Source organism: Colobus angolensis, unplaced genomic scaffold, assembly GCF_000951035.1.
Source record: "Colobus angolensis palliatus isolate OR3802 unplaced genomic scaffold, Cang.pa_1.0 Scaffold224, whole genome shotgun sequence".
NCBI classification, from domain to species: domain Eukaryota; kingdom Metazoa; phylum Chordata; class Mammalia; order Primates; family Cercopithecidae; genus Colobus; species Colobus angolensis.
The window spans coordinates 4729413-4754607 of NW_012115422.1; the positions used below are offsets into that span (position 1 = coordinate 4729413).

General features: G+C 38.0%; 1 protein-coding gene across 4 annotated transcripts in view; it reads right to left on the bottom strand.

Moving 5' to 3' along the window:
• The window catches only part of PDE11A (phosphodiesterase 11A), a 511038-nt gene that overhangs the window by 268690 nt on the left and 217153 nt on the right, over positions 1-25195 (bottom strand). For 3 of the 4 annotated variants that reach the window (XM_011944038.1, XM_011944040.1, XM_011944039.1), the window contains one exon: positions 3269-3333. In XM_011944038.1, the coding sequence (XP_011799428.1) occupies positions 3269-3333 (65 nt within the window). Of the gene's footprint in view, positions 1-3268; positions 3334-16079; positions 16199-25195 lie in introns of those variants that run through there. The other variant, XM_011944041.1, reaches the window with a different exon arrangement.

Below are 25195 nucleotides of genomic sequence, written 5' to 3' on the forward strand. Positions count from 1 at the left end.
AAGTTATAGGAACATAATTCAACATAAAATGCTTTTCTAACTACTAGAACCCCTTATAAATGCAAGAAGTCTATCATGACATAGTGAGAATCTTGTCACTAGAGATGTTGCCAGTGATACCCTGGAAGAGGAGCACACCTCACGGAGGGAGATAGATCAAATCATTTCCAGCTCTTGAATTGGTTGGTACTTATTGCATGGAGACCAACAGGAGACTAGTTATGACAAAGCTGTAAAAGATACTAAGCAGAAGTGATGAGTCAGCACAACTGGTTTTTATTAAAAAATGGCTTCAAGGACTATCTATACAAATCAGCAAGCCTCAAACCAGAGTTCATCAGAATTGAAATAGTACCCTGAAACATTGTTACAAGGAGCCATAGAAATTGTCTTCTAAAAACTACACTATTATAACTCTGACTGATGTTCAGAGGACTGAAGTATCTAATAGACATCATCTATAGTGAAGATGTTAAATGATGAAAGGTTAAAGGAAAGATCAGGCTGTGAGATCAGGCTGTGATTTGTAGACTCATAGCCCATTTCAATGTCCCTTCCATGTCACTGGTGAAGTAAATTCTGGAGTCACTTGTCTTGGATCCTTTAACTTCCAATAAATGACTGAAGGAACTCAGATCTATACAAGGAAAATTACTGGACAATGATGGAAAGGTCTTCTGAGATAAATGAACATTCTATATTAATTTAAAAGCCATAAATAGAATGATGAATAGAACTATCTCATAATGTCAAAGTTCAAAGGCACTTTTCAAATTTCTCTTTAAAGAAAACTTGACCTTTCTTTCTTTCTTTTATTATCAGAAAGTTTGCCAAGGGCAGTCTAGGTCTTGGGTCATTTCATTTTGACATGGAAGTTCTCTCAGCATTAAAAATAATAAAAAAAAGAAGTCTTTAACTCTGAAGTGACCATAAGAACGTGTTCAGCAGTATAAAAAAATAACAATATTGAAGCATTAGGACTTCAAAGTTTGTGTTTTAATAACTCCATAAAACTTTCCCCCTCGTATATGAGAGATAGCTAAAGATATCAGCATGAACAGATATTTTTCTATTGTATTTCATATTGTTTTAAAACATTCAATTTACGAAAATTGCTGAGTATACCACTAGTAACTTTCTATGCTTAAATATCTTTGTTGGGTATAGATTAGCTGGCATTAAATATAGATGTGAACATAAATAAATTTTTATGAATATAAAATCTCTTACCAAAGAACTCTTTTTCCCAGTTCAATTTCCATTTTAAAGTATTATTTACAGACAGTAAAATTCACCCTTTTTGGGGTAGATTTCTGCAAGTTTTGACAAATACAGTTGTATAATCACCACTGCAAGCAAGACACAGAGTGTTTCCATCTCAACCCTCTACCCCTTTGAAGTCCACCCCTCTCTTCATCTCCTGCCCTTGGCAATTACTGATTTGCCTTCTCTTCCTATCATTTTGAAGTTTTAAGAATGTCCTGTAAATGGAGTTATATAGTGTGTAGCAAAGGCCTTTTTTAAACTTCGTGCCCTTGATAAAAACTAATTTCCTTTTTATTTTTATTTACTAGTTTCTATTTCCTGAATTTAAAGCAATAATAGATATAAAAATCACATTACTCTTGAGTATTACATCTTGAAATAGGTATTACCCAGAGGGCCTTTAGAACTTATAGACCTTTAGGACTTCACTTCCAAAGTACTGAATCAGAATCTCTCAGTGTGTGTCCTGAGATTTTAGTTTCTACTAAACTTTCTAAGCCTAATTCTGACTGACCCATTAGATTTAAGAAACATTAACCCGACACGTATTCACTAGATGAGATCAACAACCAGATTTTAAATGACGTGTAGCTATGGAATCAAAGTTCAGAAGTTGGGAAAGTCTTATCTAGGTGATCTTGTCCTTGGTGGCTACCACTTACTGGCTGCAAGGCCTCAAACAAGTTACTTAAACTTGATGAACCTTGGTTTTCTCTTTTATAATATGGGGAGAATGCCTACTTCAAAAGATTGTTTGGGGGATTAAATGCTTATAAATCATTTAGCGTACTACATGGAACACATAGCAGTCAAAGAATTCAGGTTGCTCATATTTTAGTATCAATATCATCATCATTGTCATCATCATCACACTGCCCTGAGTGCTTTATGATTCTTTCTCCATGTCTGCATTTTGGTTAATTTCACTATTTTTCAACCCTTCCTCTAGAGGTGACCACAGAGAATTTTTGTAGCAACACAGCTATTATCCAAGGCAGTAAAAAGCTAAGAGAAATTCACTGATTGCTTGCAATCATCGTTTCCACCCTGTTATAGCCTCAAAGATGCCAATGAGAACAAGAAGTGAATCACTGGAAACTCTCAGTCTTTTTTCCAAGGGGATGTTATTGGCCAAGTATGGACAAACAAGAGGGAGGAAGAGAAACAAAGAGCCAAAATAAAGCAGAAAATTCAGCTGTCTGTACAGCTAAGATATATCTAAAATTTTACTTGATTTATTAGAAGATTTAGTCAAATATGTGATGTGAAAAGAAACAAACTGAAACTGTTGGCTTAACGAAAACAGGTTTGCTCTAGTACTATTCCATGTTAACTTACCTAAATAACTTGGATTCAAAGTTCCGGAGTCAGCAGAATATCTTAAGATTTATATCAAAACATTACAAGGTGGCCGGGCACAGTGGCTTACACCTATGATGCCAGCACTTTGGAAGGTCAAGACGGGCGGATCACTTGAGGTCAGGAGTTCGAGACCAGCCTGGCCAACATGGTGAAACCCTGTCTCTACTAAAAGTACAAAAATTAGCCAGGTGTGGTGGCACACCCCGGTAATCCCAGCTACTCAGGAGGCTGAGGCAGGAGAATGGCTTGAAACCCGGAGGCAGAGGCTGCAGTAAGCCAAAATTGCGCCACTGCGCTCTAGCCTGGGCAACAGAGTGAGACTCCATCTTAAAAAACAAAACAAAACAACAACAACAAAATTTTACAAGGTTCAGGAAAAAGAGGACTAAAAGCTAAAGGCAACATTTTAATCCTATTACAAGTACTAAAATTTGGCCCTAAAAACTGATTGCAAGCTAGATGTATACATATTTATTTTTAAGCTATAGTTTTAATTTAAGGCCTGAAATACAGAAGAGTCATGTTATTTGGCTGTACTTGCTAATATAAAGAACTACTACTATCTTCTAAGAAATATGCAATGCTGCTAACACCAAGGACCAAAGAACATCAAAAGACACATGAACTCCATAAGCCCTACCTGTTCTCAGCATCAGCACTGCACTTCGGGGACAGCAATTCAAAGGATTTGGTAAATTTCACCACCTGTCGCATAGAGAGATAATAAATCCAGGTCAATTAAAGCTTTACTACAGTTTAAAATAATGTAATAAACATTTTCATCTTTATAATGATTTTAATAGTTGGCGATTAAAGAGAGATATTAAGTGGAGAAATCCCAAGAGAGAGTAGAAGAGGAGAATCCCATCCTACATTTTGTATCCTATTTCTTACAAAGCATACATTGTCGAAGTTTTAATACATTTCACTAAACATGTACATATTTTTACAATTATGTGTCCAATGAGCTATGGAGGTCAGGTAAAGGAAAATCTCATCTGAATGCTTAAAAAGAAAACTGTTCTTTTAACAACCCAACCAACAGCAATAGAGACCCAGGTAGGGACAGAACACCCCTCAAAGAAGATGCCCTCTGCCAACTCCAGGCTCCTGGAATTAGCTCATTATTAAGCTTGGCTCATCACTGTTCTCAGGTGAACTTTGTGGTGCCACCACCTAAAGGAAGAAGAGGAAGTCACCTTCTTCAACAATCATTCTTGTGTGGACACTGCCTTTCTCACCTCTCCAGTGAAATCAGCATACCAGTGCAAGAGTTGACCAAGACTTATGTTGAGGGGGAATTTATGGGAAAAGAAAATGTCAATGTAGTTTTTCTTCTTATTAGCTAATATTGAGTTTATACTGTAAACCAGGCCCTACAGCAGAAGCTTCTTTGAGTATTTGTTTAATATAAATCTAAAGTAAAGAATTTTATACTCAGTCTATAGATGAGGAAACTAACTCCTAATTTTTTAAGAGACCTACTCAGTTTCACACAATTAAATAAGGCAACTGGCATGAAAGGAAATCTCTGATGCTAGAGTGCTAGCTCTTTCAACACTACAAATGTTGAGTGAGAAAGGCACTATTTCTGGCCCTTGTAAGGGTAGACAGAAACTTTTCCTTCTACCCTCTGAAGGTTTGCTGAAATAAACTGACAATAGACAGATTAACAGGGGAACAAGCATACAAATGTACTAATGTGCAGAAGCACAGAAGCCATATAAAATATGAGACTCAATGGAGGGCCAGATGGCTGAAGCTTAAATAGCATCCCCTTTATAGGGGAGACGGATGGGGGATGTAGGCAATTTTGAGGGATAGAAAAAAATTTTCGGAGGAATTAAATGAGCCCAAAGAATAGACAATGACCAGGGACAAAATTTCTCTGAGCTCTGGAGGAGGTTTCAAGAAGGTAAGGGGTGGAACTTCACTGTGAAACAAAAGTTAACTCTTTTTTTTGGACAGGTTCTCACTCTGTCGCACAGGCTGGAGTGCAGTAGCCTGATCTCGGCTCACTGCAGCCTCCGCCTCCTGGGTTCAAGTAATTCTCCCACCTCCACCTCCCAGGTAGCTGAGATTACAGGGGTGTGCCATCACGCCCAGCTAATTTTTGCATTTTTAGTAGAGAGTGTTTCACCATGTTGGCCAGGCTAGTCTCGAACTCCTGACCTCAGATGATCTACCAGCCTTGGCCTCCCAAAGTGCTGGGATTATAGGTATGAGCCACCACATCTGGCCAAAGGTTATCTTATTATGCAGAGAAAGTCTCCCAGGTAATCTCTCAGAGTGCCCTCAGAAGAACAGATGGAAGGTCTGTCTGGGCATGGGGACATTCCTCAGTCTTCCTTCCTGTGATATGAGAATAATATTCTCTGATTAATAAAATTTCAGGGAGGGGACGGAAGAGAGTTCCATCTTGTACTTGTAAGGAGGAATAAGAAAGGTTAGAAAGTTCTTGGTTCTGAGGGGACTCAAGTTTATGGCCTTTTAATTTCCTTTAGATCAACGTGTTCAGTACGCCAAGGCACCATGCTTTGAAGTATCTTTTTCTGAGCCCCAATATCCTCTTTTGGCAAGGTATACCACATGATAGAAAAACAAGCCCCTGTAGAGAAAGGAGTCCATCTGAATGTCATAGAATGCTTCCAAGGTTGACATTTAGATTTGCCTTAGCCATATGCAGTCATGCTTCAAAGGCCTTTTAAATTAACCACTTACAAGGAATTGATGGGCACCTGAGAAAATGATTTGGAAACTAGGAATAGATTAAACATTAAAACAGCTTTATCAGTGAGGTAATGAACTCATGCTAGGCAAATGCAACATTAGGGAAAAAATAGAAAAGAAAAGAAAGGCTCATCACAAAGAAAATTGTGTGTGACTAGATGAATGTAGGGCAATGACAATAGCTCGACTGCAAGGAAATACCCTTGGCAACCATAGAACATATTTCATTTCATATTGTAATATGAATTAAGCCTCTGCAGAATCACTCATTGCAGCAAATTTTATTTTCCAAAGATGGTCACAACAATATCTCCTATCCCATATTCTTCTCTTCCATGTGACCCTGACACTTTCCTACCAAGTGGTAGGCTCTATGTCCCCTCTCCTTAAATCCGGTGGGCTTCTGAAAGCTTCACCAAATAAAGCATATGGAAGAGATGCTACATGCCTTCCAACGTTGTTGTAAAATGCAACACAGCTTCTGCCTTGTCTGATGAAATATGTGTACCTGGAGTCCTCGGTCACCATGCGAGAAGTGCAACTGCCCTGAGGCCACTATGCTAAAAGGGAGCCAAACCACACAGAGAGACCATTTTCCTGCAAATGAGGGATTTTGCACACATTATAAACAATCCTTTATGTATGTATCAATGCTTACAACATCCCAGAAGGTAGATATTATCCTCATTTTATTGATAGCAAATTAAGGCTTAGGGGGTTAAGTGGTTTGCTCGAAGCCATGCAAGCAGGAAATTGCAGAACCGAGATTTGAACCATGTTGTTCTGAGTCTACAGCTCCAGTGATCCCACTTTTCACTGCTTTAATAAGCAAGAGCAAGTGTTATTGTAGCAGCAAATTATTTGAACATGACTCCTTCAAAACCAGAATACTTAAACTCTACTTTTATTTACTAATTCTACAAATATTTATTGAGTACCTCCTATATGCCCAAATTTGAGTAAACACAGACTAAAAAGTAACTTGAAGTAAAACACTTGGCTTGGTATAAGATTAATCAAATTATCAATAAACTGTTAATTGTTTCTGCATTTGAAAATTGAGCAGGATATATTTTTTAATTCCTGATCTGACAGATGAGATTAAATTCTCCAATATTACTAAGAATGCTTCATTTGGCCTACTTCTTACTATTGATTAGAATAATTTACAACTTGGTAAAAGTAGATGTTAATTTCTGCAAATCTGACAGGAATGCAAATAAATTTTATCCAAGTAAAGATGCAAATGATCTCTGTGCAGGAGAAAAGAAAAGCTCAGTGGTTACAATTGTTTTATCCTGACTGGTAGTAACCATTTTAAAAAGCTCATCTAGCAATCTTATGCTGGCATTCTTTCAGTGCCTGTTTTAGAACCAACTCTGCCACCCTGTTGTTTCTCTTTTTAATGAGTTAAACAAATCTTTGATACACGCTTGCTTTAGATTTCTGCAAGAGTTAAGTTTTTAACTTTTTGAAAATTATCTTTCAATACAACAAATAGGTACTGTCTGTATGTGTCAAGCAGTGTAGTATACGCTGGAGTTACAAATGTGAAAGTAAAAGAAAATAAAATCTCTACAGTTATGGAGCTTGCTTTATAGTATGAAGCTTTGCCCTGGCTTTTCAAAACTAGCGCTCCCTAGAAAAAATAAGTGCACATCTGGTTTCAAATCTTAAGAAAACAGATGTGAGAAATGTCTAGAGAATGAAAGAAAATAAAGATCTTTTAAAAATATTTTTCCATCTGAGCAATAGCAACTGAGGGATATAAGAAATGGAATAGGAAATAATGGTGTTTTAAAACCATAGAACCTATAGATCTACAGAGAATGGATAACACATATAAATGTCTCTTAATGAAAACTCCTGAAACATAAAAGAAGTTGGAAAAACTACTAAAAGGAAAAAACACTTTTTTCTAAAATATTAGAACATTTTACTCCAACATAAATTACAGGCTGAAAAGAAAAACAGGGACAAAACTTGTCTTTGTTTTGTTTTCTAAATTCATTTTTAATGTGTAAGGGGAAAGTCAAGGACTATGTATCATTCAACTTCAGCATTCCATAGAATGCATTAGCTGTGTCCCCCAATAAACTGGCTTATGGTGCCATGATCAAAGTCAGACACTGTATTCGTGAACCACGACTGACCTTGTATGTAGGAAAGAATTGAACCCTCCCTAAAGAGAGGTCTGGCCTTTGTCTTTGACTCCTGAGAGGTAATGTCTAAACCCTTGGAATGTCCTGCCTGATTAATGTGCAAAGATTAACAATGTGATTTAGAATGGGGGCTTCAAGCCACACCAACAATATGATTTGGGTGAGAGCTTTGGGTCACATGGTATCAGTTGACCACTGGAGGAATGGAGTCAGAGGTCAGTCGCATGGGCAGCCAACCCCATTTTCGTGATCAAGACCCAATAAAGACTCTAGACATTAAGGCTCAGGCCCTGTTGGCAAAATTTCACGCATCTTATCACACATGATAGCCAGGAGACATTCACACTATCCATGACTCCATGAGCAGAGTCCACATGTGGAATTTTCCTAGACTCTGCCCCATGCTAATGTTAATCTGTATGATTTCCTGTAGTAAACTGTAATTGTGAGTGTAATAGCTTTCACTGAGTTCTTTGAACCCTTCTAGCAAATTATTGAAACTGAGCATGGTCTTGGGAACTCCAAAACTCATAACTGGTGTTAGGAGTGAGGGAAGTATTGTAGACTATGTTCCCTAACTTTACACTTATATGATAATTCTTAGGTTCTTGTGTCTTTACATGAAAAATGAAAATACTCATCTTCATTAGTGTCTATAGAAGAAAAATGAAAATACTAATGTTTACTGATCTTTGGTTAAATATTGATTATCCAGTGTGTATAAAATACTGGATAGTATAGGGAGATACCAAAGAAATAATAAATAAGGTCTCTAATCTTTTAAGACTTAACATTTGTGATGGTTAACTGGTATGTGTCAACCTGACTGGGCTAAGGGGTGTCCAGATAGCTGGCAAAACATTATTTCTGGGTGGTCTGTGAAGTGTTTCTGGAAGATATTAGCATTCGAATCAATAAATTGAGTAAACAAGACGGCCCTGGGCAATGTGGGTGGGCATCGTCCAACCCACTGAGGGCTCAGATAGAAAGGAAGAGGAAGGGCAAATGTGCTCTTTGTTTGAGCTAGGACATCTATTTTCTCCTGCCGTCAGACACTGGGACTCCTGATTGTCTGGTCTTTGAACTCAGACTGAATTACATCACTAGCTTTCCTGGTTCTCCAGCTTGCAGACAGTAGACTGTGGGACTTCTTAGCTTCCATAATTATGTGAGCCAATTCCTAGAATAAATCTCTTTATCTCAATCTATCTATCATCTATTATCTATCTATCTGTCTATCTATCTATCTATCTATGTCTCCTATTGGTTCTATTTCTCAGGGGAACCACAAATACTGCAATATTTTAAAGAAGAGAAATTTAAAGTCCAAGGTGAGTTGACCTCTGAAGGTAGGTTCACAGCCAAACTGACCCTGAGTCATCAGATTATTTGGCAAGGCAATATACATGCGGCATTAGTCCATGATGAGGGCAGCAAGATGAACAGTTGAGAAGTAACATAATTCTGGAGATGTAAACTCATCTGCCAGCCTCTCAGTCCTCAAAAGCAGGAGTGGGCAAAGGATGGCCCATAGGCCAAATCTGGCCTACCACCTGTTTTTATTAATAAAGTTTCATTGCAACGAAGCCATACTCATTAATTTAAGTAATGTCTGTGTCTGTTTTCTACTATAACAGTAGAGTGAACAGTTGCAATTGAGATCATACAGGCCATAAAGCCTAAAATATTTAGTAGACAGATCTTTATTTTTAAAAGTTTGCCAACTTATCTGGTGTAGAGCCATTTCCAGGCCAGATCAGTTATTTTCACTAAATTGTTAATGGCTAATGATAGGTTAATGTATTAATATTCCCATGTAATATAACTATATTCAGAAAGAGGATTCTTGGAGTCATAATCTTTTAATTTGAAACAGTACTGCAATGATAGAAATTTTAGGCACCAGGGTAAGTGGTAAGAGATATACTTGAGGATATATCGCCAGTTGGCAGAGGATAGTTCCACTCCAATTAAGCCTGTTGTCCAGGGACAATTATTAATAGTGCCCACTTTCATGCTCACAAGTGTCTTTGAATAGCAAATTCTAGGCAGGCAGGCCATTGGCTGCTCCTAAAAGCATCAGACAACTTATATTTTTAAAAAGAATTGAAAATATAATACATTCAAATAGAAAATTGTTTATAGTCAGATACCTGGGTTAAAAAATAAAACAGCAAAAACAGCTTAACTATTTGGATATAATTTAACGGGATATATAGAGTGACACTGCAGAAATTATGATCAATACCAAATAGGCAAAGGCACAAATAAAATAGAATAGAATTTATGCTTTATTCCTGTCTTGGATCAATTATATAATTCTTGGTTTTATTAATTTTAGAAGTTTACTATCTAAATCCAACTTTGATTTTATTATACATTTACTAAATGAACGGGGATTAAATAAATTAATACACACACACTAAGTAAAAAGGAGAATCTTATAAAGGAAATATCAGAAGTAGTTTCTAGATCAATGATACTAAACAACTGGTTTGAAGCTCCCTTTGCTGTTGATCAGCCCTGATTATTGCACCCTGGGGAAGGGAGTGTACCTGCCAAGTGAAGTAAACAAAACATCTCCCTGCTTGTTCTTTGGAAATGCTCCATGGACAGAGGCCTTTTTGATTTGGATATGTCAAGTGTTAGTTGGTCTGGCTTCTCTCTGTTCTTTTAATTTAAAAACAAGTTAAAAAAAATAAAAACTAGGCTCAAATAGATATTCCTGGCACCAAAATAAAAATTACTTACTAAGTAATCATGATTTTTGTTTTTTAATTTTCTGAATCTCTATTTTTCTATAAGAGGACTACTCAAAATGGCAAAAGAACGAATTAAATAGGCCAAGTGTGGTGGCTCACACCTGTAATGCCAGCACTTTGGGAAGTCGAGGCGGATAGATAACTGAGATCAGGAGCTCGAGACCAGCATGACCAACATGGTGAAACCCCATCTCTACTAAAAATACAAAAATTAGCCGTGCATGGTGGCACGCACCTGTAATCACAGGTACTCAGGAGGCTGAGGTAGGTGAATGGTTTGAATCTGGGAAGTGGAGGCTGCAGTGAGCTGAGATGGCACCACTGCACTCCAGCCTAAGTGACAGAGCAAGACTCTGTCTCAAAAAAAAAAGAAAGAAAGAAAGAAAGAAAGAAAGAAAGAAAGAAAGAAAGAAAGAAAGAAAGAAAAAAAAAAAAAAAAAGGAAAAGAAAAAGAATGAATTAAATAATCATCTCTTACTATGCTTCTTAATAAATCTCTCACTTATGCCAATTTACTCTAATCATTTATTCATGAAATCAGCGTTTATCAAATACTTACTGCACCAGGCACTGCTATAGGCTCTGGAAACACCAAGGGGCACAAATCATGTCCTCTCCTTGAGAAACTCACAACACATTACAGAGGAGGAAACAGTTTACAAATGTTTCGCCACAATGTATGTCCAAAATGCTGCCAGTGCGCAGAGGAAGGTGTTAAGGAAGTCTTCATGTGAACTGTGTGATGAGCAGGAATGCTCTAGGCTGACAAGTGGGGGAAGTTTCCCAGGCTGAGGGAATAAATCAATTCGTTTTGGGAGAAAATAGAGAACTCTGAGAGTTTAACTGAACATAACTCAAAAAAGGGGAAAGCTATAGAAGTGTGGGTAGGGTGAAAAGAACCCAATAAGGAATGGTGAGGCACCCAGGGACTAGCAACTTTGGAAAGCAGGTCTTGTGTAACCTCCTAGGTCTGAGGTTACACAAGAAGGAGGGAGGGAAGAAAGGAAGGGTGATTTTGAGATCCTGGAGGTAAGTTTGATATCCATGTGAAGAGAGGCCATGGAAGGATCTAGCCACTCCTAGAACTGGTAGAGAAGGAATAAGGAAAATAACTGCACCCAATGTCGTTCACTTCTCTGGCCCTTAAATCTTCTGCTCATACCTTCTATTTGTCAAACCCAACTGGCAGCCAGAGGACAAGAGAGCCCAAGTGGTGTGGTAAGTAAAGATCAGCCTTCAAGGGCACTGAGCTAAAGACAGAAAGACCAACCATAGATAGTTGGGGAGTGGAGGGGTTCCAGAGAATAGCCAGTAGAGTTGACAATACTGAACTTTACCTGAGCTCTGTGCTCCCCCAAAATAGTAATTATAGAGAAATCTCCCTAACACTGTTCCAGAATTGGCTATCCTCAACAGACCACCCTGCCCTAGCACATTTCAAAATAAGACGCTTCTCCATCCTTCCTCATGACTCCTGTAAGGCTCATGAATGATGTAGGTAACTCCCTTGTCTATATGCTTCTGTGAAACCCCAAGTACCTTTCTTTTTCTTTGAGATGTTTCCATTAATGAGCATTCTCCCTATTGCAATAGCCAGATGAAATGATCTTCATTGTCTGGTGCATTTTGTCTTTCACTGGGACCATTTACACAAAGATATGTATCTTTTGTGCTAATAGGCTAATATATGCATAGGCTGACCATGGGGAGGTGGGGCAGAGATGAAGAAAAGGATGGAGCAAGGCTGAGGACTGGAGAGGAGAACCACAAGTTAAGTTAGAAGCAGAAGTGATGGGCCTTGAATGTTGGGCAGTGTGAGCTTTATTATACAAGCAATAGACAATTACCAATGTTTTGAATCATATGAGAGGCCAGCGCATGTTTAAAAAGAAGCGGTAATTGATTGAAAAGAAGAGTGCCCTGTTTGCAACCAAGAAATGAGTCAGAGGAAAAACGTCCTAGTGAGAAATCAGTAAAGACAGAGTGAAGAAGGTGTTAGAAGGAGTGAGAAGGAAGGGCTAGAAATGATGTTTCAAGGTAGAAGCAACAGATCACAGACACAAGTAAATGTAGAATAGTGAGAATGACTAAGAAACTGTTCTAACTATACTATGGTTTTTAGCTTGAGTTACTTACTACATGGTGATGATTCTATTGGCTAAAATAGGAAATATCAGAGGTGGAGAAGATTTGGGATAGGATGTAATGGAGATAGCCAGTGGAGTTAGGGGTTCAGTAGTTGGAGATGTTATATATATATATATGCATATGTGTGTATATTTAACATATAAATGATTAATGATGTGAGTTGATTTACTATATACAGTTAATAAAATGAGTTAATATGTATGAACAATATGATACATTAATGATGTGTGTGTATATATATATATAGTAGTATATATGCAAATTTTTTCAGTTAATAGAATTGGCCCTCTTTATCCATGGGTTCTGCATCCACAACCAAATGCAAGTCGAAAATACAGCATGCAGGGCAATGTGAAACCTGCAGATACAGAGGGCTGACTTTTCTTATCTGTGGGTTCTGCAGGACTGACTGCTGGACTGGAGTGTGCATAGATTTTGGTATCCATGCACTGTCCTGGAACCAATACCCCACAGATACTGAGGGATGACTGTGTATATAACAATAATAGTTTGGGTTATCATCAGAGGAGTTTTTTTAATACTCTCCATTTTGCACACTAGAGAAACACTTGGAGCAAAAATGAAACTGAATTTAAGTGGGCTTATTTATAGGGAGAAGGAAAGTCAAAGAAGGAAAGGTAGGGAAATGGAAAGTAAGTGATATAGAAAGGAAAGGCTGAAGCAATTTTCACAATTCACTTGAGAAGGAGGGCATTGAATTGCAGACTGCCCCAGAACAATCGGAGGATGCTCACCCCATCTCTTCCCCTTGAGTATAGGATTCAGGAAGACCATCTAGTTCACTGGCTTAATTGTATGTATATTTACGAAAGGACCAAAGAGCTAAGGAGGATATAAGAAAACAAGTATGCCTAGCTAGTTTATGCTTCACAGTTTTGTAAAGAAACTCCAGACACTAACCAGGTATTTATAAGCTTAGTTAGAAAGTACTTCGTAGAGTTCTGAACAATGAAATAGCTGCCAGCCATCAGGATGATCCATGAGAAGAGAACACTTGCAAAAACTAGGACTTGAGACAGTGCCTTAGGACATAAGATTAAAATGTCTACATTCACTTTCCTTGACTACACACAAAAAGAAATAGAAATAATAGTAAATGCCTGAGCTGGAAAGAACTAAGAGAAGTCATAGGAATTGCTTAGACAGGTTCATAGGATGGAATAACAGTAAGCTGGAAATATTCAGTTCAAGGAGTTAAATAGTTCCTAATGTTAACAGCAGCAGCCAGCTATGGAGCAATCTTTCTTTCTTCCCAGTCTAATGGAAAATGCCATTGACAAAGTCACTTAAAATCAATGGACTTAAACACTTAAAAGAAGCAAAAGGGAGCAAAATATTAATTTTGTCAGGAGAAAGGGCTAGAATGGCATTTCTCACTTCTATTTTTGGCATCCATTCAGTAAACTGAACAGTTTATATCCTAGTGCCCAGCTTAAGACCATGAATGCAGTTTCTAAACACAGAGTTAATATCTTGGTGAATCAAGGCTTCTACAACCAGAATTAATTTTTTTCTCCCTGATTCCCTTCAAATATAGAGGCCATAAAACATAAATTTGCAATAAGCAGTTTTTTTTTTGAGTATTAGAATCACAAAATACAAATAGAACTTTTGTTTTCAGGAATTATCCTAATAAAATAGAAATAAAACTTATTTTTGGAGGGAGAAACTTTTATTTTCCTGAAATGATATTGTTTTTGTTTTCTAACTATAAAAGTATATAGAATGTCAGTAGAGATGGTGCTATAAGTTCATGCTTTTACACATCTGATCTCTTCCAAAAGCAGAGCAAAGACTGATAAAACACAGAGGAAATCAGAAAGATATTTAGAGATTGAAAGGAAGAGAGAAGAAAAGGAGAGGGGTAGGGAGGAGAAAGGAAAGGAGGAAAAAGATCTCTAAAGTCACAAGCCTGAAGACATGTAGGCCTGCTGAGCTCCAAGTCCAGAAACAGGCTGGCAACGATCGTCGGAATTTCAGTTCCTGCTGGGGCGTGGGGAACAGGTGACCCAGCTTCACCCCAAGCAACTGAACCAAGCTGCCTCTAGCTTGGTGTAATATTACTACATAGCAGGAAATCTGAGCCACCAGAATAGGTCCTGGTTCTTGATTGGGGTCAGGGAGCTGGGCAAATTATTAGACAGGTAGGAAAGAGGGAAAGAGAGAAAGAAAGAAAGCAATGGCACGAGCAAACAAACAAAAACACTCTCCCATCAAAATCAGCTGCAATCCCCAATTCAAAAACATTAGTAATTAATACTAACAACTAAATCAACAACCTACATAATTGGACAAAAAATATTGAGGAATCTGTTAAGCTAAAAATCTGAACACACCTGTCATCAGGGATTGATAGATGAAGAATAGAAAAGTATTAAGAATATAGATGACTTGGACGACATTTCATTCTTGATTAACGGGGTCTTAGGAAACATCAGCTGGATAAGCCCTTCAAAAAAAAAAAAGATTTTCCTCAGCTGGGTGTGGTGGCTCATGCCTGTAATCCCAACACTTTGGGAGGCCAAAGTGGAAGTATTGCTTGAGCACAGTGGTTCAAGACCAGCTTGGGCAACTAGTGGAACCTCATTTCTACAAAAATTAGCTGGATGTGATGGTGTGCACCTGAACTCCTAGCTACTTGAGAGGCTGAGGTGGGAGGATCACTTGAGCCTGGGAGGTCAAGGCTGCAGTGAGCTGTGATGGTGCCACTGCACTCTAGGTGACAGAGTGAAACCCTGTCTCAAACAAACAAACAAACAAACAAGCAAACAAACAAAAAGGACTTTGCTCCCTGAGAGAAAAGAGAGGGATGTGAAAAGAAGTTTCTCTTTCTTCTGAACACAGTTATGTGCAGATGTGCTGCCTGGTGCACTATAAAGGGAAAAGCCAGCTGGTGATGGCCAACCACTGAGACAAGCAGAGGGCAGTGGACAGAGACTGGGTCCCTGATCACATCATCTGGCTGCTGCGCCATCCCCAGAACCACCTCCTGGAGACTTCTAGTCATGTAAGTTAATAAATGCTCTCAGTGTGAAAGACACTTGCCCATGAATATTCTGTTACTTGCAGACGTCACCCAAATTGATCTATAAATTAGATCAATTTCAATCAAAATCTATACAGAGTTTTCATGGAACTTGCTAAGCTGCTATTAAAATTTTATAGAAGAATGACAGGTCAAGAATAAGCAAGCCAGTTTTAAAGGGGAACAGCACTGAGGACTTGGCCTATCAGATATCAAAATGCATTACAAAATTACAGAAATTCAGACAGATATTGGTGCAGAAATAAACAAATAGACAAGCAGGACAAAATTGTGAGCTCAGAAACAGACCCAGGTGTACATGGAAATGCTATAATTTTGAAGTGCCATTACAAAGTGGAGGCAAAACAGTTCTAAGACAATTGGTTATACACATACCACTTTATACTCCACACAAAAACATAAATTCTAGATGGATAAAAAAGACCATGCATACCAAATGAATATAAAAAGATATACAATAATGCCATTATAACTAAAGGTAGATAAAGATTTTTATAACAAAACCTTTAAAGCACAAATCAAAAAGGGAGGTTAATAAATTTGACACATTAAAATTAAAATATTCCATAAAACCAAAGATACCTGTTGAGAGAGGCAATCCACAAAACCAAGCCATGCAGGTCAGGACTGCAAGACCTTAGTTCAGTTCTCAGGATTGTATTTGCAGTGAGCAAACCTGAGAGATGAAATAACATCTTTCCCCAAACACCAGGCTTGATACCACTCAATAGAAAAGGGATATATTTCCCAAGCACAGTGTTGTAATGTGACCTTTTCTGTAATATGACCCAGTACATGTGCAGGCCCACACCCACCTGTTGCACCTGCGGAACTTGGAGAACATGGGGAACCAGCACTATTGTTACAGTTTACAATACAAGGTTTACATTTGTATCTACAAGTATATGCTACATTGTTTTTTAGGTTTACTTCGATATTTAAATATGTTCAATACTCAATACCCATCTTATCCCAACTTCCCCACTCATCACTTGCTTGGCTAGATTTCAAACTGTCATATTTTTCAGGAAGGGCTTCTTAGAACAACATTTGCTGTGCTCTTCTTTGCATATTTGAAAATATCTCTCCGCAGCTTGTGTACTTGTCTATGAGTTTGGCTTTAAATTTTGGAGTTAAAATTAGAGGGTCACATTTTCTTTCCCTGAGGACTTTGTAGGTATTGCCCATTGTCCTCTAGCACAGGAGACTGCGACTAGAAAGTCTAACATCAGAATGAATTTTCCTGCAATAGGTGCTTTGATTTTTGTGTGTGTAAATGCCCATATGCTTTTTCCAATAACTTTGAAGTCTATTAACACCAAATGTGTTTCAGTGATAAGCAGTCGGTATCAATTTTGCCTGAAATGGTGTGTTCCTTCAGTCTGTAAATCCAAGATTGCCTTTATTTCAGTAAAATGTCCTAGTGTTATAATTTTGAATTTTTTTTCCTGTTCCATTTGCCATGTTCTCTTTAGAGTTGCCAATTATCCTTAGTTTGGACCTCTGTTATTCTGATTCCATTTTTATCATTCTCCTTTTTTAATGCTTTATTATTTTCCATTTTATTTTCAATTTTGTGTCCCTAAAAGTATTTTAGAAGTTTTATTTCTTCTTGTCTTTAATGTAGTATTCCTTTCTGTGCAGCTACATATTTTTCTTCTACTTTTTTCCAAGCTCTACCAACCCAATTTCTTATCTTTTATACTGCTTATCATTTATTCCTTAAGCTTTTGTATCTCTTTCTTGAACAACTTTATTTTTCCCGAGACATCTTATTAAATTTTATTTCGTTTCATGGAAAACTTTAAGCGTTTTTCTGGTGTGTGCTTTTCACTTGGCTTTTGTTTTCACATCCCTTCCTACTTTTTTTCTTATAGTATCTTTGCATAAGCCCCATGCTGGTGGCTCTTTGTTGCGTGTTAATGTTTAAATGAATAATGGACAGGGAGAGTGAAGTCAGGGGAATGATTTAGGGCGGCTGCATTTGAATTTCAGTCTATTATCTTTGAGTGTTTTCTCACCAACACTCTGCTCTGAGCAGCCATTTCAGTTTCTACCTGGTGAGGAGTCTCCTATGCTTAGTGTGAAGTCCAATATGACATAGGTATTTTTGTGTAATGAATTAGCCTTTTAATCTAATCTCTTCAGCTGGCCAAGATAAGCAGCTGCAGGGTGACTTGCCACTCACGTTCCCATTTATCCTGATACATCAGTAGCCTTGTTTCCAGGATGACTTGTCTGCAACTTTTTTTGTTCCACTCACCCTTGCCACCCCTTCTGCTAATCTATGGCAGCAAGCAGGACTCAAGAAGCATCCCTGAGCCTGCGCAGGCATCTGCTCTTACAGTTTCCAGCAAGTATACGTGACTTATTTTGGTGAACATCGTGCTCTGCCCAAGATGGCTGAAGGCAAGTAACCTCACTCAGCCTTTTCTTAAATACTTCATCTTATCTAATTGCTACTGAATTAAGCAGTCCTCCCAACCTTATATGAAGTGGAAGTGGAGTGATGACTTGTGGCATGGGGTTACGAGTACTTCTTTTGTGGATTATGGAGTTTGCATGTCTTGTCCTGGTGTTCAGATTGGTCTTTAATTGCTAAAAGAAAAGATAAATCCATTTAGCAAATCCTCTCTCCTGGCACCCTGACTTTTAAGTTTGTTCTCTTGCTAAGAGGTTGACTACCTGCCCTTTCCTTCCATGAGATGATAAACTCATGACTCTTCCTGGAAGAGAAGGTACAAGAAAACATGACTCAAAAGGAGAAAATTTAAAGCTCCATCAATTTAATGGTTGTGAAAATGTAATCTCATTTATACACCCATGTTTTGATAAAAACAGCTTTTTATATATGTTGTTTCTCCCCTTTATTATTCACCTAAAATTATATCAAAGACATTGTTTCTATGAATATAGACATATATCATTTTAAAACACTACATAGAATTTCATCATATAAACATATTGATATTTGAATTATTTACATTTTCACTACTATAAGAATGCAATAAGTATTCTTATATACTCGGTTTGGTCTCATCTCCATCCATTTCATTATTCTAAATTTTAAGAGGAGGAGTTGCTGGGTGCAAAGCCTATCCCTTTTTCAAATTAAAATATATTTTCAGCTATTCAGGAGGCTGGGGCAGGAGAATTGCTTGAACCCGGGAGGCAGAGGTTGCAGTGAGCCGAGATCACGCCACTGCACTCCAGCCTGGGCCTCCAGCCTGGGTGACAGAGCAAGACTCCATCTCCAAATATATTTTACCAAACTGATGTCCATAAAAGTTATCCCAACTTAAGTTCCCACTATCAGTAATGAGAAAGTCAATTTTCTAATTCCCATACTCATACTGGTTATTACAATTATTTTCAAGCTTTAGCAATCTGATGGCTGAAAAAAATCATAGAGCTGTTTGAAAGTGCTTATTCTCATCAGAATTGAATGATTGTTCTAACGAGCCTTTACCCACCAAATGAATAAAACATATTAACCAGTATTTTTGCATTTGATTTTTTAACATTAAATCTTTGATTCATCTGAAGTTTACATTGGCATTACAGAAATAAGGCAAAAAGCTGGGTACTCATTTTTCAATGTTTTAAGAGGGCAAAGGATTATCTAGAACAGCGGTCTGTAAACCCTTGTCTGCTACTCAAATCTAATCTACCTGTTTTTGTCAATAAAGTTTTATTGCAACACAGCCATGCTCATTCTTTATACATATTGTCTAAGACTGCTTTTGTGTTATAATGGGCAAAGTTAGGTAGCTACAATAGAGACTGTGTGACTTGCAAACCCTGAAATATTTACTATGTGGGCATTTACAGAAAACATTGCCAATTTCTGGTCTAAGAAATGTACTTAGTTCCTTCCTTTCATTAGTTAATACAGATAAAAGACTCCAGATTTAGTGAAATTACATGCTAACTTGTACCTTTCTCTGGTAGAGATACAAGTCATTCTCTCCAGTAGAAAAAGATAATCTTGAAGGTTGTAGTTTATGGCTTAGTTTTGTCTTTAACCAGTGTTGTTTTTAATTTTGAAATTATATCTTAACATTGCCCATAAATACCTAACTTCTAAAGTACTCTTTGGACTGATTTTAACATCATATTGGCTGTCTCATACATTAATGAGTTTAAAAAATCTTCAACTTGCATTTATTTTATATTTATATGCATCATAATTTTGCCTTTTATAAAAATTATGTTTTTATAAGTATGAACTAGAAATCCAGCTTCTTACGGTTCTTTTTTCCCCAAATTGCCAGCCATTTGCTTCCAAAACATTTATAGAATAATACATCATTCTCCCCATCTATCTAATTGTTACATATGTGGATTGAATACAAGATAACTAATTATAGAATATAATTTGCATATTGATTATAGATTTAAAAGTTCACAGATACAGCTATACAAAAAAAACCATATTCTTTTTCTATAATTCAACTAAATTTATCTGCTTGACCCCAAGTTTGCTTATTAACAGAATACAAAAGAGATTACTCCAGTTAAACTCAGCCACTTCAGGTTTTCTCAGTCATTTTAGATTTAAACTCATTTAATACTGAAATTTTCACCAAGGTGACATGCACCTTTCCGGGTGCTTGGAAGAGACACGGCAGGTCTGCAGTCACCCGCTCAACCAGATTGGCCTCTGTTCTGAGATAAGAAGGCCTTGCTGGCCTTCTGCAGAGTCATTCCTTACACTGGATATGCATAAATATCCACAGCCCCTCCAGGACCAGGTCACAACCCTGTCCCTTCCTCATCCTGACAGGTAGGCTTCTTCAGGCCCCAGCCCTCCCTCTGTTAACGTCTGCCAGGAAATGGGGAAAGCTGCATTTGCCTCTCATGCTCCTTTGAGACTCTAGAAAAGCTGTCAGGCTCTCACTGCCTCTTAACGCCTCTGACGTTGTCACCTATTTTTCCTGCTATGGTGTCTAGGGGAAGTTTCAACTCCTCCCACCCGCTCTCCAACGCCCACCACCATCACTATATGGAGAATCGAGTCTGGGAGCAAGGTTAGGAAGACTGATGACCTCACAATTATTATTCTTCTCTCCGATTCTCCTCCCTTAGTCCAGGCAATCCAAGAATGGGATAGTCTAGGGCTTCATTTATTCTCTTTCCATTCTACTGTTTTATTCATAATTTTATGATCTGATTCATTCAAGCCTTTAGGAAAAAGTTTTGGTTTTCCAGAATAACCCTGCTACAAATTTTATATTATTTATTTATTCATTTATTTATTGACTGATTGATTTTCAGAGGTGGTGTTTCACTATTTTGCCCAAGCTGTCCTTGAACTCCTGGGCTCAAGCAATCCTCCTGCCTCAGCCTCGTGAGTAGCTGGGACTGTAGGTGCATGCTACTGTGGAAAGCCCTGCTATAAATTTTAAAAGCCCATTTTGGAACTTAAAAGTCCATTTAACTGTTCCTGTATTCTCAGTAATTCCTCCCCTGAAGTAACATACCGCATTCTTACTGTCAAGTTGGGGAGGGGTGTGGACAGGGGACTTCCCTTAACCCCTTGATATCAATCTTTTTTTCCTGAAATTTTTGTCTTACATTATGTAGATAATTATTGGTTATAACACATCTAAAAATGAAACTAGCACTTTGCATAAGGAAAAGCTCTTTCATGTTTATCATAAATACCAGGGGCATCAGAGTTGATGAAGACTAAGAAGTGTCCTGCTAGTGATAGGTTCATTGATAATAATAAGGAAAGAAAGGTCATAAATAATATGGAAAAGGTGTAATTGAACTGTGGATTTGCTTGGTAATATTGAGATCTTATATGGATTCCTTGATTATTATAAAAATATACCTATTATTGAAATACTTCCAGTAAAAATAACTTTGTCAAGTTTGAAAATCTTCTAATACAGTAGATTAGAAGGGTGGTCATTCTTGCTAATCATCTAACTTGGACTCATTTTTATGATGTGGTCTAACTCTTTGGCAAATGACCAAAAAAGTACAGATGATGGAAGTTGACATTGAATGTGGGGGCAGAGATAAACATTCTCCTGTTTATCCTAGCTTCTTCTCCTGAACATGGAGTGACTGTTTCTCGTCTCCTTTCTATAATTTCTACTGTACAACTTGGGTGGTGCACAGAACTGTGTCACCTACAAGCCTAAAGTTTTGAGAAGCCTTTGGTGAGAAGTGTATTAAAGGAATGCCTAGCATTGGTAGGTTTTCTGCTGGGGAAGCCACATAAATAGATACCTTTACCCCAAACTTCTCCCACCACCTCCACAGGCAGCAGACTTGCCAACAAGTCTTTACAGCTTCTGGAAAAATACTGAGCAGATTAATTTTTTTTTTTCACCTGGTTCACTTTTACCTTCAGAGTTCATCCCTATGGTGTTAGAGGAGCTCATTCTCACTATAAACTAAAAATAAAATCCTACTCCAACTGAACAGACCCCCTCTTGGCCAAGGGGACCCAAGAAAAACCTTAAAAACTGAATTTCTGGCCATAAATGGAAGGAAAGTCAAATAGCCTTCTCATTATTTGCCCTCCGTTTTGGAGTTCATACACAGCTGAGCAGCATTAATGTTCAAATAGAGATCATAAGACTCATGAAACAGACTCATTCTGGCAATAAGATACCAAATTATAAACAAGACCTAACACATGTAAGGCAAGGAAGGGTTAAGTCATTCCTGCAAGCTACCAATCTTGCTACATAGCATCCTTATCTTAATTTAAAACATTCCTTTCTGCTGACTCTAAGTTTTAGACAGAGCCTTACTCCTTTAATCAATTGCAAATTAAAGAATCTCTGAACCTACCTATAACCTATAAGTCCCTGCTTCAAGATATCCTGCCCTTTCGGGCCAAACCAATATATGCCTTCCATGTATTGATGTATGTCTTTGCCTGTAACTCCTGCCTCCAAAAAATGTATAAAACCAAACTGCAATCCAACTACCTTGGGACCACTTACTCAAGGCTTCTTCTGTTTGTATTTCCCCTGAGCCACAGTCACTCATATTGGCTCAGAATAAGCCTCTTTACCTATATAACAAACCTGCACATGTATACCTGAACCTAAAATAAAAGTTAAAAAAAAAAAAGGAGTGAGTTTCATATTTCAAGAGATGCTTTTTTGGAGGTGCTTTGAGGGACTTGATGACCGAGGAAACTTTCAATAATAAGTCTGTAAAATACACAAGGTAATAGAAACAACTATCCATTTAAAAAATGCTATTCTGGGCTGGGCGCCATGGCTCACACCTGTAATACCAGCACTTTGGGAGGCCGAGGCGAGTGGATCAACTGAGGTCGGGAGTTTAAGACCAGCCTGGCCAACATGGTGAAACCCCAAAAATTAGCTGGGCATGGTGGTGGACACCTGTTATCCCAGTAACTCGGGAGGGTAAGGCAGGAGAATCACTTGAACCCAGGAGATGGAGGTTTCAGCGAGCTGAGATTGCGCCATTGCACTCCAGCCTGGGGGACGGGGTGAGATTCCATCTCAAAAAAAAAAAAAAAAAAAAAAAAAAAAAAACTATCCTGCCTTTAAAAAGAAAATTTTGTAATTTCAAACAACATGAATTAGCTTGAAGGATGTTAAGTGAAATAAGTCAGGTACAGAAAGACAAATACTGGATGATCTCACTTAATTCTAGAATTTAAAAAGTTGAACTCATAGAAGCAAAAAGTAGAACGGTAGTTGCCAGCGGCTAAAAGTAAAAGTGAGTGGAGAGTTGCTGGTCACAGTGTACAAGTTTCATTAGACAGAAGGAATATGTTTTTGAGCTCTATTGCACAGCATGGTGACTATAATTAGTAACAATGTATATTTCAGAATTGCTAAGAGTGATAATCAAATGTCCTCCCCACAAAAAATAAGTATGTGAGGGGATGCATATATTAATTAATCATCCCACAATATATACATGTATCAAAACATCACACTGTATACCATAAATACATAAAATTATTATTTATCAATTAAAATTTAGAACATTAGAATTTAAAAAATCAGAAAACCAAAACAAAACAAAAATAAAATATTTTACAGAGTTTGGTTTTTCCATCAATATCACTTTGGAGGCGGATGGGTAAGAAAAGAGAAGATATAATGAGGAGTGTTCCAGAATTTTCTGCCCCAACATTAGTCTTAGAGTGTTCAGCAGTGATAGCAAAGAGGCTTTTTGAACTTTCAGTAGAATACCAGCCAGCGCTGTTATTGTTTGTACCATCCACCATATCTAGATGGTGTTTTTTGACCACTCCTCTCCCTACTTTATACCATGAAGATTTGCTATTTCTACTGTTCCCACCAGCTCTGCCCCTACATTCAATATCAACTTCTGTCATCTATACTTTTTTGGTCATTTGCGGAAGAGTTAGACCACACCATAAAAACAAGTCCAAGTTAGAATATTAGCAAGAATGACCACCCTTTGATGGTTTAAGTTGCTTTCATATCTGTTTACAAGTGAGCTAGCAAACAATGAGTTTGCCTGTGTCCAGATTCCAGCCTACCTACCCCTGACCCTCACCCCCAGCCACTTGCTCCCACAGGGACCTTGGCGTGGTTCAGGTTATCCTGGAAGCCAAAGCCCCAACAGTTGCCCTTCCTGCCTTTGTTTAATGGGGGCTTCTCTGTGGCCCTGAAACCTGCCAGGTACTAATGAGCACCCCCACCGCTTCCCATTCTTTAAGGGGCTTTAGAGTCAGGCAGTGGAGGTGACTGGCAAGTCACGCAACTCTCTGAGCCTTATTTCCTCATCTATAAAATTATTATAGGGTGATAATAACACCTACCTTATAAAATGAGGATTAAATGAATGCAAATGTTTCATAAAGTTTCTGGAAGCACTCCATAAGTATGGGCTGTTGGAGTGTGTGTGTGTGCATGTTCTCCCAAGGTTCAGCTGAGATTTATACAGTCACAGGATACTTTCCAGGCTATTGTTTGTGTAAACCACACTGACTGAAACAGAAATAACCCCAGTCTCTGCTAAAATCTGGGGAAACACTCTGAAACATTTTAGACCTATATAGATTTTAAAAGAAACTCATTATTGTGAGTCTTACAATACTTATTATTAAATCTCCAAAATTTACCCTAAGGTTCTTACTCTTTGAGGAAAATAAACCTAAAGGCAAAGGGAATAATCTTTTGTAAGTCAAGTGTGGCAAAATAACATTCTGTCAGGTATTAAAGCAACTCTTAATTGCTAGACAATTCCTGATCTTTGAAGCAAGTTCTCAGCAAAGATATTAAATTGTTGCCAAGGGTTTAGACATTTAGCTTTCAAGAATTTAGATTGATGATGATTATTATTTCAATATTGTTGCTTATCTACCCAGCAGATTTCCCCCGGAAAGCTAAAGGGCTTAATAAAACCAGAAAGCTGGCCACAAATTGCCACGGTGAGGCAGCCCTAAGGCCCTGAATGAGATACTTCCTTCTGGAGTGGCAGGAACCCCGGCAGGGAAGTGAACAGCGGCCCTCTTCACCTGGTAAGGCTACTCTGTGCCAGAATTCACAGGTTCACAGCAGCTGTGAAAGAACCTGGAAGCCTCCACAGGACAAACCTGCTGCAGGGAACAGCCCAGCAATGACTGGCCATTCCATTCTGCTTGAGTCCAGTTTGTCTGGGTTCCAAGAACTAAGGGTACTGAATCTCCACTCATTTGTTTGCTTCCTTCTTGCCTTACA